At 35.9% G+C, this 13,023-nt stretch overlaps 1 protein-coding gene across 1 annotated transcript in view; it reads left to right on the top strand.

Moving 5' to 3' along the window:
• Positions 1-5,465, top strand: part of WDPCP (WD repeat containing planar cell polarity effector) — a 479,266-nt gene extending 473,801 nt beyond the window's left edge. The window contains exon 18 of the mRNA XM_025354043.1: positions 5,247-5,465. Coding sequence (XP_025209828.1) covers positions 5,247-5,297 — 51 coding nt within the window. The 3' untranslated portion in view covers positions 5,298-5,465. The remainder of the gene's footprint in view (positions 1-5,246) is intronic.
• The last annotated feature ends 7,558 nt before the right edge of the window (positions 5,466-13,023 follow it).

Raw genomic sequence — 13,023 nt, 5'->3', positions numbered from 1 at the left:
ATTTGATTTTAGCCAAAAGGCTGAGAAGCAATAAGATGGCCATTATCAAAAAACAGAAAGCAAAAAGTGTTGATAAGGATGTGGAGAAACTAGAATATTTGTACATTGCCAGTGGGAATATAAAATGGTATTGCCATGGAAAACAGTATGGTAGTTCCTAAAAAAATTAAACATAAAGCCATTATATGATCCAGCAATTTTACTTCTGGTATACACCCAAAGAATTGAAAGCAGGGACAAGAACAGATATTTTTACACCCATGTTCATAGCAACATTAGTCACAATACCCAAAAGGTGAAAACAACCAAAATGGTCACTGACAGATGAATGAACAAACAAAAGGTGATATATACTTATAATGAAATATTATTCAGCCCTAAAAAGGGAATGAAATTCTGATACCTGCTACAGCATGGATGAACTTTGCAGACATTATGCTAAGCGAAATAAGTAAAGACCTGAAATAAGTAAAGGCTCAAAAGGACAAATATTGTATTACTCCACTTATATGAAGCACCTGGAATAGTCAAATTCTTAGAGACACAACGTAGAAGAACACCAGGCGCGGTGGCTCACGTCTGTAATCCCAGCACTTTCAGAGGCCAAGGTGGGTGGATCACCTGAGGTCAGGAGTTCGAGACCAGCCTGACTAACATGGAGAAACCTAATAAAAATACAAATTTAGCAGGGCATGGTGGTACATGCCTGTAATCCCAGTTACTCAGGAGGTTGAGGCAGGATAATTGCTTGAACCCAGGAGGCGGAGGTTGTGGTGAGCCGAGATTGCGTCACTGCACTCCAGCCTGGGCAACAAGAGCAAAATTCCATCTCAAAAAAGTAGAAGAGTGGTTATCAGAGGCTTAAGGAAGTACAAAATGGGAAATTGTTATTTAATGAGTACAGAATTTCAGTTTGGAATGATTACAAAGTTCTGGAGATGGAGAGTGGTGATGGTTACACGATGACGTGAATGTGCCTAATCCCACTAAAGTATACACTTAAAAAATAAAGTAGTAAATTTTATGTTATATATATTTTACCACAATACAAAACAAAGGAAAGGGAAAAGAAAGAAATGAAACCACTAGTGGTCTAGTTACCTCTTGGGAACATTCTGGAAAAAATTTGTGCTAACGACAGAAACGGAAGGAAAAAGTTTTAATTCTCCTTTAAACTTTAATAGGTAAATTTAGAGGTTATCGTGGGGCTACACGTTTGAGTGAGTTTCTAGGTATGGGGCATACCTCTTGTTTCCTCCCACTGATTTTGCTCTTAGTCAAGGGTAATAAATCATATAGTTACATACCTATGTTGTCTTGTTTGTACTACTCATTGGCATACTGTCTGAAAGAAATCTTTTTTTTTTTTTTTTTTTTTTTTTTTTTGAGGTGGAGTATCATTCTGTCACCCAGGCTGGAGTGCAGAGGTGTGATCTCAGCTTACTGCAACCTCTGTCTCCCGGGTTCAAGTGATTCTCCTGCCTCTGCCTCCAGAGTAGCAAATTGTGCTACTTTATCATTTTTAGAGGTTTCACACTTATACTTCAAGATGCTCTATTAATGTAATTGTCAACATGTAAATACCGTGTATGTGCATATATATATATACGTATATGTGTGTGTGTGTGTGTGTGTGCATGTATAAAAATTAAAAATTTAAAAAAAAAACTGAAAAGCAAGCTGGGTGTGGTGGTGTATCCTTATAGTCCCAGCTCCTCTGGAGGCTGAGGTCGGGGAACTGCTTGAGCCCAGGAGTTTTAGGCCAGCATGGAGAACCTAGCAAGACTCAATCTCTAAATTTTTAACTGAAAAACAAACTAAACATGTCCTAGAGTTTTGAAAAGGATAGACATTCTAGTCACATAGATGTTTCTTATAACTCTTCTTTATAAGGTGAAATAATTATATTAAATCATAATTCACTAAAGGCATTCCTGTGGAAAGGTGAAATGACAAGTTCTAAATACATTCCTTTCTGATGGCTTACTTAACACAGAAGTTAGAAAGTTAGTTAGCTTATCTATCAACTTGTCTCTCTTACGTACCAGAAGCCTCAAGCCAATCTTTGGCAAGTGCTAGACTGTAGTCAGTTGGAGACTGCATTTTCTACAAAAATGTCAAGTACCAAACTGCAATGTTGATGAAAAAGAAACCTATATATGATACCAAATATGCAAGAAGCAGAGTTCAATTTCACAATGTTCAGTAGTGAAACTTGAATAGCTGGTCAGCTTACTCAGAAAAGCATCTCCTGCCACACAGGTTGGACCACTAGCTAGCATGCTTATAAGCAAAAGCCTTAAATGATAGGAATAGAGAATCAGAGGAGTTAATCATAAAGCAGCCTGTGGAACTAGTATTGTTAGTACATTAAAAAACTATAGTTGGGAAAAAAAAACACTTCACAGAGAAATAAGAACAAAATTATAATCCCAACTCTGCCACGAACTAACTTTGGACGAAACACTTAACCCACATGAGCCTCAACTTGTTCATCTATAAAATAGAAGAATTTCAGATTAGGGAGTTTTAAGATTTCTTCCATCCCTAAAATATTACACTTCTGGGATTTAATTATTATTAAACCAAATCAGAAAGTTCAAGAGAGACCATTAGTAACAGAGAGGAAATCGAACATAATAAACTGTGAGATGATCACTTCTTGTATTAAAATTTAAAACTGTATTAAGTGAGCAACATGTCAAAATCCAGTTTATAGCAAAGCTTAACCTGTCTGCTGAATTCACTTACAAAAGTCTGTGCACATTTAAAGGAAAGTGACCTGATATCACCCAACATTAGGTAACAGCAAAAGGGTGTGGCTCAGAAAATGCACTTAACCATATGTAGAAAGCAATGAGGGACTGGGGAAAACCCTTTTGTTGCTGTAAAATTACTACAAGAATTAACATGTAGTTTCATTCAGTCAAGGCTGAGCACAATTTCAACACATTAACAAGAAAATGAAGATCAGTCTTCCTTGGAACCACAGCTTCCTATTACTGAACAAAATCACCTCCTCCCAAACTAGGAAACAAACAAAGCAAAACTACCAATTCTACAGTGTTTATCCAGAAGCTTAAAATTTCATAAGCTTTTGGTCCAATAATTCTATTTCTACAGTTCTATACCAAGGAAACAATCCTACAAACAGGGAAAAAAAAAAACAAAACTTTATGCCTAAGAAAATCTATCATAGGGTTATTTATGAAAAAGAAGAAATTAGAACCAATATAAATTTAACCAAAAAAGGAGTGGTTAAATAAAGCCATAGTATTTAATGGAATAATAAAATTCAGCCATTAAAAACAGACTATGTAGGAACATTGAAAAGTTTTGAAGTGGTGTGAGGCCAAAAAAAAAAAAAAGAAAGAAAAAAGATACAGAATTACATATACAATACAATTCGAGCTGTGTTTAAAATAAATAAAACGTGGAGAAAAAGAGACTAGAAGCAAATTCATGTTAACTTTAGTTTTGTATAACTGATAGGACTATGGGTAAAGTTTCATACTTTTCTGTTTTCCAAATTTTATTTAATGATTATGTTTTATTTCAAATAATGTTTAAAAAATTGAATGTAAAATAAATTATTTTATAAATCTTCAAAATATCCCTCTAAGGTACATAGAGTATAAGTCAAGGTTATATAGCATTGGAAACCTTGGAAATGCCCTGAAGTCTTTTTAAAATGCAATGGATTTTAAAGGAAATCCTCCAAAGGAATATTTTTTGTTTTTTTAAATCCTGGAGGATCTTGAGAAGTTAATTCTATGATTCTTACTTTTTAAAATGTAATTCCTAAGGTAAGAGAGGATTAAATCATGGATAGAAGACACTACATAACATCAACAACATGGGTGAACGACATGATACTTCTTAGGTATGCCATCAGTCTTCTAGCAACAAGTATATCTAGATATTAGGAAAATAAAATAATTTATCTAGGATCTCTGTCAGTTGATGAACAAGGCCAAAACCTAACTCATTTTCTCAATGACCATTCTCGTGGTATAGAAACTAGACTTTGATATGGTAGTTTATAAGCCAAGAGTTGAAGCTTATGTTTTTAAAATGACAGTGCTTAGTTTTCTTTTTAAATTGAAAGCTACCTAAAAGCCTGGAACTTGCCAGCACACACTCAAGCCCCAGGCACTATTAAATTACGCATTCTTCTTGCTACCTGTTTTTCCAGGTTTTTTTTTTTTTTTTTTTTTCAATTTTGTGTACATCAAGATCTACAGGCACATACCTACATACATGTGTTGCCCCTATTTTTTAGCCCCATATCTGTTTCCTTTGAGATGTGACTACTTAAAATAGTATAAATGCAGACTTTCTGAAAGGCTTCTCTTAGTAAAAATAACTTTTAAGATATAACTTACAGAATAAATTTATTTTTAAAAATTATTTTCACCTATACTTTAAGTAAAATGTCTCCAATTATGACATGATAGTGTAAGTGCTATTATCCCTACTCTCTTTACCTTTTACTTTTACCATTTCAACTCTGAGTAGGTTATCTTCAAATTTTAAAAAATGTCCCCACTGTGTTATTTTTCACATATTACTCATCTTTAGTCTTATCTTCACACGTTATCCAACTTCAGAAGCCCATAAAATCTTCTGTTTTTCTGTAACTGATAGAGATGGGCGGAAAGTGCAAAAGAAAGAATAATAAATGGGAAATAGATAAAGTTGTTGTCAATATTTCTTTGAAGCTTCATAAAATTTTATGCAAGTCTTATAAAACCACAATCTTTTCTATTTTATAAGCCATTACCTCAAGAGCCGCTATCAAATACTCAGTAAAACACCCAAAATTAGGAAATATGTTATATAATACCTTTTAGAATACACAGTATTTTAAAATCACACTGTAGAATCCAAATGATGACCCATAGTTTGCAATTTTTCATTGGAGGAACCCTCAGATGCTTCTAAATTTCAATTACCATCCTGTCGTTTCTTTGCCTCTTAATGCTTATTATTTCTTGACTAGTTTTTATGAATATCATATCAAAATTTTGATGATCAAGTCAGGTAAGTATACAGTTCTCTTATGTATCTATGTGCAGTACATTTTAAACTATTTTGTTTCACTATTTTTAAGTACTTAAAAATAATAAAGATACAAATGTTAAGTCAATTACTTCTTACTCTGTTTAAACATTATTTTAAGTTATTTTAAATATTTTAAATATTTTAAATTATTATTTTAATTGTTTTTATTTGTTTATTTGCAGGAAATCAGAGATGGTGGTTCTCTCAGAATGATTCACTTTGGTCTGGTGTAAACATTAAGAAAAAAAGAAACCCGCCTTCTTCATATCTAAACTTTTTCATGGCCTGATACAGACTTAATATCCCCCGTGTGGATTTTTAACAAGAGACAGTATGAATTGTATAAATTAGTTAAGAGTTTTGAGTGTTTTCAAAATAAAGTTTTATTATTTCAAAAACATGCAGCATAACAGCAAAGTGATCCTAAGTAAAAGTCCTTAACCTACTTATTTTCAATAACGTAAAATTTTCAAAGTATCTTAAATTGTACATTGATTAGGTGCTACAAAAATAGAATATTTAAACTTTGTTCTCCCAGGTACTTTAAAAAAGGGGCAGTAGGGGGCAGGCGTAGCGCTCACGTCTGTAGTCCCAGTGCTTTAGGAGGCCAAGGCTGAAGGATCACTTGAGCCCAGGAGTTCAAGAATAGCCTGTGCAACATAGTGAAACGCTGTCTCTAGAAAATATTTTAAAAATTAGCCAGGCATGGTGGTACATGCTTGTGAAGCTGAGGCAGGAGAACTGCTTGAGCCCAGGAGTTCAAGGCTACAGTGAGCCGTGATCACGCCACTACATTCTAACCTGGGCAACAGACCTGTCTCCAAAAAAGAAAGAAAGAAAGAAAGTCCTCTTCTGCTCTTGTTTACATTATTAATTTACATTACAAATACAGTACTTGTTATGCAAATTTTCAGCCCAGACCCACTGTTAGAAGACAATTCTCCATGGTTCTCTAAAATTACTGCTATGAGTAATTTGCCCTGACTGCCCCTTAGAATGCAGATACAGTTTCCCTCTGGAGAAAGAGGCAGGCATGCTTATCAACTATTATATGAGATTTGAGTTCTTTAAGCTCAGAATGCCTCTCCTTTACACTGCCCATTGAGTGTGCAGGTGTCATCTAGCCCTCTTAACATTGCTCTATAGGAGTAGGGCTCAGAAAATCCATGAAAAAAAATAAAAGAAAAAAATGCCTATACCCTGGTTACTATCATTTGTCTCTGACTTAGGAGTCTCATGTCTTCTAACAGCATCCATGAAACTATAGTGTGGTAACTTGTAAGCTACTAAGTAGGGTAAAATCTCATACCCTTCACAGTTATCGACACCCATTCTTTAGCAGATCACTGATATTTCACAATTATAGACATCTATAGGCCAGGCGCGGTGGCTCATGCCTGTAATCCCAGCACTTTGGGAGGCCGAGGTGGGCTGATCACGAGGTCAGGAGATCGAGACTATCCTAGACAACACAGTAAAACCCCATCTCTACTAAAAATAAAAAATAAAAAAATTAGCCAGGCGTGGCGGCATGCACCTGTAGTCCCAACTACTTGGGAGGTTGAGGCAGAATGGCATGAACCAGAGGGCAGAGGTTGCAGTGAGCCGAGATCATGCCACTACACTCCAGTCTGGGCGACATAGTGAGACTTAGTCTCAAAAAATATATATATATATATAGACATTTTATAATAATCAACATTGTTTAACATTAGACAATAATTACATTATATAATTAAATCTTAAAGTTCAAAGTTAATCAGACTTAAGGCTTTTATACTTCAAATTTTTCTTTCTACTTCCCATTTATCTGTACCTCTTCCAGAGGATATGACAAAAAAAGGTGAAACTCAAATAAGATTTTTCATTTTGTTATTGCGCTGAAAAAATTTTAATAATGCATAACATATAAGCCAAACTGAGTTACCAGCAAATTTTCATTCTCCTATTCCCAACCTTCTTTATCACACAGATTATCAAAAGTTAACTAATTTTTAGAGAAAAAATTGTATTTAAAAAAATAGGGTGTTGTCGAGATTGCAAAATTTTCTCCAGATTTTCTGGGTAAATAGTCATTAACCCAAAATACCATTCCTGTGAGATATTAAAGGTAAAATATGGATACTGATATATCTATGTTGTTCTACATAATGATAATAATAAATGTTTGTCAATTATCTAGGTGAAAATTAAACAAATCATAGTTCTTAAAGTACCCATTTTCCCCACTTCACATACCTCTAGAAAAATTAAATGTACAGAAAACCAAGTTTAGATAGTAAGAATATATTATGAATGATCTTTGATAATGTCCATGATTTATAAGTGCTATTATTTCCCAGATGTTGTAAATCTGAGAATGTTTATTAAACATTACAGTAAATTGATATTCCTGCTTTGCTAGAACCTGAAAGGATTATGAAGGGGCTACCATAGCTATAAAGTAAGAAGAGTGGTATAGGCAGGAACAGCTAGGTAATATCTCTCCTAGCACTGACAGGTTCACAGGTTGTCCTTCAGGAAGAGACCCATGAGCTTTTTCAATTATTTTCCACATTTCTCAGATCTGAAGTAATTTCCACAGTAATTTATATTCACTATCACATTGTGTCTTATTGCTAGAATAAACTTTGTTTGGAATGCTAATGTCTAAAAGTTTTTGCTTCATTAAAAGGCTATGTAACCAAAACTTGGTATTATACTTTCTTCTTACTATCTTGAAATGTTTGTTAAGGAGTTAAAATTATACCACTCTCTACTGAGAGTTTGATCAGTGCTACAACACACATAGCCCTGTACCAGACACTGTACATAGGGATTCTCAATGAAAAGTCCTCCAAAATTCAGTGAGGAAGATATATCATCATCATCATCCCCACTCTATCGATGAAGAAACCTGATGAACCTTCTAGCACCAGGTTTCACCTAGAAAGGACAGAGGGGCCTGGCCTTCCCTCCCACAATGTGCCAAGTGGAGTTTGAGCTGGCCGGCACTGCCCTCAAGCAGCTGAAGGGTACTGTGTGCGATCAGGAGAAAACTGCTGGTGTATAGCTTCTACAAACAGCCCACCCAGAGCGACTGCAACATTCCTGCCCCTTCAGCCTCAGATGTGAAAGCCAAGGCCAAGTAGGAGGCATGGAATGTGAACAAAGGGATGTTTAAGATGGACACCATGAGGATCTATGTTGCCAAAGTGGAAAAGCTGAAGAAGAATGAGGCTGGCTAAGGACACATTAGCAGACACAAGGAAGCAGCACGGCTCCTCTAGTACAGAATGCTCTTTAAAAACTTTGGTGACTGAAATGTCCTGAAACAATAGCAAGTTTAGCTGAGACATCAATAAATCACTTAAACTGCATGACAGTGACTGTCTACTGCTGGAAAAGAGAAACACAGGGACTGTGAGTGCTCGGGAGGTGTCCAAATGTACAAACTGGTTTTTTGTATGGTTTTGAGTGGAGTTCCCAGCTTTCCTATTTTAAGAGTTAGGTAGGCATTTAGCAGGAGTAGAGGTGTTAGGGGGAAAATGTGCTGTGGAAATGCCCAAGGGCTGAAGTCAGTGAGACCATTCTCCAGTGACAGCCTCTTGGGAGGCTGAGGCTCCAACCGTTTACCTCTTCAGGGTTGATTCACTAATAAACCAATACTACAGAGGGGAAAGGGACTCTATCCCCCCAAAAAGCTGAAGTCAAGTCCAAAAGCCCCCATTGGCACGCAGGTCCTAAGAAGTTTATGTTTTTAGGGACCAAGCTTTTAGTGATAATATAGTGAAACAATTGATGCAGCACAACACAGCAGTTGAGAAACAATGGAGCCCGTAGTGTCAAAATACCAGCCTCAGAAAGACTCATCTACAGCCTAGCAACCAAAATTTTTTTGAGGTTATTCTGCACCTAACCCTGGTTTCTGCTTGGGGATGTTTGTGGAACAATATGCATATGTATATATATGTGGGATTTGTTACAAGAACATAGCATACCCCTTGACCTAAGCAAGAGCCAGAGTATCCAAGCCCAACTTTTACTCCTCACTGTTATCGTGGAGGCATCATTGCACAGCCAATATGCCTGGTGGCTGGAGTATAGACTGCTAAATGGTATTCAGCGAAGCAGGTCTACAATGACATGAGATTTCCTGGTACTTTTTCCTTAATTAAAAATTATATTCATAGATCATGACATCAGGTCAGTTCCAGTTCTGGCTGGGAACAATAATAGACACAACAACCGTAAATACTTCAGAGAGGAGACCGAGGCACGGTGGCTCATGCCTGTAATCCCAGAACTTTGGGAGGCCAAGGTGGACAGATCACGAGGTCAGGAGATCGAGACCATCCTGGCTAACATGGTGAAACCCCATCTCCACTAAAAATACAAAAAAAAATTAGCTGGGTGTGGTGGCACGTGCCTGTAGTCCCAGCTACTTGGGAGGCTGGGGCAGGAGAATCACTTGAATTCAGAAGGCAGAGGTTGCAGTGAGCCAAGATCGTGCCACTGGTCTCCAGCCTGGGCGACAGAGTGAGACTCTGTCTCCCAAAAAAAAAAAAAAGGCTTCAGACAACAAAGGCAACGAAACCTCACCATGTATCTTCAGGATATTCTGTGCACATAACATATTTGCAGGGAGTTACTATAGACAAAGTACATTACTTAAGAATGAAGTCTACCCACGGCATCACAACAACTAAAGAACTATTTCTTGTAACTATAGACTGGGCAAGACCCACAGTGTAGAACAGCAGTGCTGTTCTCTCTTCTTTGTAGGATGTTATGAAGACATTTTGATGCTTTTAGGATCATGATTCATGTTAAATGTAAATTAATAGTAAAAATAACAATACATTTTGCTCCAAAATATGGTAACAACTTAGAAGCCATAATATATAGCCATACCACTCTTCAAATCATAGAACCTAAAAAGTAAAATTGTGCTATAATTAGGACAGTAGAAACTAACTGTAAGATAGATTAAAAAAGGAGAAACAATAGGATTTATATATGTGTATTTCCTTATGATGTGGTTACCTATAGGATACAGGGGAAATGGGACTGATGAAGATGGGGTAGGAGCAAGATTTTTCTACGGATACTGTGAAAAGTAAAAGAAAATCTCAGGACTCACTAACGAAAAAACTTACACCATTTTGGCATATTAACTATTTAAGTTAATATAGCACTTCAAAAACAGCAGGTGAAAAAAAGATCACTATGACATTCATGCTGGTTCCTAAGGTAAGAAATGAAATTCCTATATAAAAGATGCAACATTCTTATCATCGAGGACAAAAAGCTGAGGCCAAAGGAATTCTGTACAAACAAACCTAGTTATACCAACCCTTATCTTCCTGGCTACTTACGTACACAATTAACTATCCTAGCCTAATCCCCTTTGCCTTATCACATTTTCCCAACTTACTATTCTTTGTCCAATTCAGTATTTAAGTAATTGACTCTAACAGCTTCTTCAGTTCTTCATTCCTTTATGATGGCTCCCATGCCACATAAAACTTGTATTGAATAAATGTGCGTGCTTTTCTCCTGTTAATTTAACTTATATCAGTTTAGCTGTTGGGCCCAGTCAGGACCCTAAGAGAACGGAGGTAAAGTTTCACTATCTCTACATTAGTAAAGACTGTCAAATTTACAACCAAGACTTTATTTTAAAACATACTAACTGGCCAGGCTCGGTGGCTCATGCCTGTAATTCCAGTACTTTGGGAGGCTGAGGTGGGCAGATCACCTGAGGTCAGGAGTTCAAGAACAGCCTGGCCAACATGGCGAAACCCCACCTCTACTAAAAATACAAAAATTAGTTGGGCATGTGGTGCATGCCTGTAGTCCCAGCTACTCAGGCAGGCTGAGGCAGGAGAATCGCTTGAACCCGGGAGGTGGAGGTTGCAGTGAGCCAAGATTGTGCCACTGCACTCTAGGCTGGGTGACAGAGGGAGACTCTGTATCAAAAAAAAAAAAAAGTTACTAATTAACTATATTATTTAAAAATATATATATACACACAGACATATAGACCAATGGAACAAATACAGAGCCGAGAAATAAACCTTAGAGTATATGGTCAAATTATTTTTGATAAGGGTGCCAAGACCATTAAATGGGGAGGGAAAGGACAGTCTTTTCAACAAATGCTGCTGCTGGGAAAACTGGATATCCGCAAAAGAATGAAGTTGGACCCTTACCTTATGCCATATACAAAAATAACTCAAAATTGATCAAAGACCCAAACACATAAGACCTAAAAATATAAAACTCTTAGAAGAAAACAGAAGGAAAGCTTCATTACGTTTGATTTGGCGATGATTTCTTGGATATTACACAAAGCCCAGCAACAAAAGTAAAAATGGATAAACTGGACTCCAAAAACTTCTGTGCATCAAAGGACACTATCAGCAGATTGAAAAAGCAGTCTATGAAATGGAAGAAAACATTTGCAAATCATATCTGATAAGGGCTTAATATCTAGACCATATAAAGAATTCCTACAACTCATACAAAAAATAGCAAAATATTTTTAAATGGGCAAAGAACTTGAACAGACATTTCTCCAAAGAAGATATACAAATGGCCAATAAGCACATGAAATAATGCTCAATACTGCTAATGTAGTCGCTAGTGGAAATGAAAATCAAAACCACAATCACATACTACTTTACATACCTTAAGATGGCTATTACATTATAAAAGGAAGAAAGAAAATAACAAGTGTTAGCAGGGATGTGGAACATTTATACACTGTTGGTAGAAAGTTAAAATTGCACGGCCACTACAGAAAACAGTACGTTGATTCCTCAAAAAATGGAAAATACAATGATCATATGATCCAACAATTCCACTTCCAGTATATACCCAAAAGAATTGAAAGTAGTGACTCAGATATTTGTACACCCATGTTAATAACAGTATTGTTATTCACAATGGCCAAAAGGCAAAAAGAACCCATATGTCCACTGACAGATACATAAACAAAATGTGGTGTATATCTGTAGGCTTGCGCGCGCACACACACACACACACACACACACACTAGAACATTGAGCCTTAAAAAGGCAGTAAATTGTGACACATGCTACAACATCCATGAACCTTGAATATATTATGCTAAGGGAAATAAGTTAGTCACAAAAAGACAAATATTGTATGATTCCACCTATATGAGGTATCCAAAGTAGTCAAATTCATAAAAACAAAAAGTAGAAAGGTAGTTGCCAGGGGATAAGGGGAGAGGAAAATTGTGAGTTGTTATTTAATGGGTAGAGAGTTCCAGTTTTGCAAGATAAAAAAAGTTCTGGAGGTTGGTTGCACAGCAGTGTGAATATACATAGCCCACTAAGCTGTACACTTAAAATGGGTAAGATGACAAATTATATGTTATGTGTATTTATCACAATTTTTAGAAATATATATGTAACATATAGTTTTTCCTTAATATGACTTTGAAGACTCTGAAATTCACTGAGATCCGCTATCTCCTAAAATAACTCCAAAAAAAGCTGCCTTTCAGAAGTAGCAAGATTTTGCTAAGAATATTTCTATGTTTTAATAATCTACAACTATAACCCTAGTTACATAACTACCAATTTGCTTTTTTTTTTTTAATCATGGAAGAAAATCCAAAAGAATTCACAAGAAAACTGGAATAAGCAATTATAGCAAGGCTGCAGGATACAAAGCTAATATACAAAGGTCTATTACTTTCCTATATACCAGCAATGAACAAGTGGAATTTGAAATAAAAAACACATTATCATTTACATAAGCACCAAAAAATTGAAAGGTATAAATCTAACAAAATATTTATAATATCTGTATGAGAAAAACTATAAGTAAATTGGAAGATATTTCATATTCATAGATAGGAAGACTTAATATTATCAAGACATCAGTTTTTCCAACTTGATCTATAAATTCAATGCCATCCCAATCAAAATCCCAGCATGTTATTTC

This window comes from Theropithecus gelada, chromosome 13, assembly GCF_003255815.1.
Source record: "Theropithecus gelada isolate Dixy chromosome 13, Tgel_1.0, whole genome shotgun sequence".
Classification (NCBI taxonomy): Eukaryota; Metazoa; Chordata; class Mammalia; order Primates; family Cercopithecidae; genus Theropithecus; species Theropithecus gelada.
This window is presented reverse-complemented; position numbering and strand designations above follow the sequence as displayed.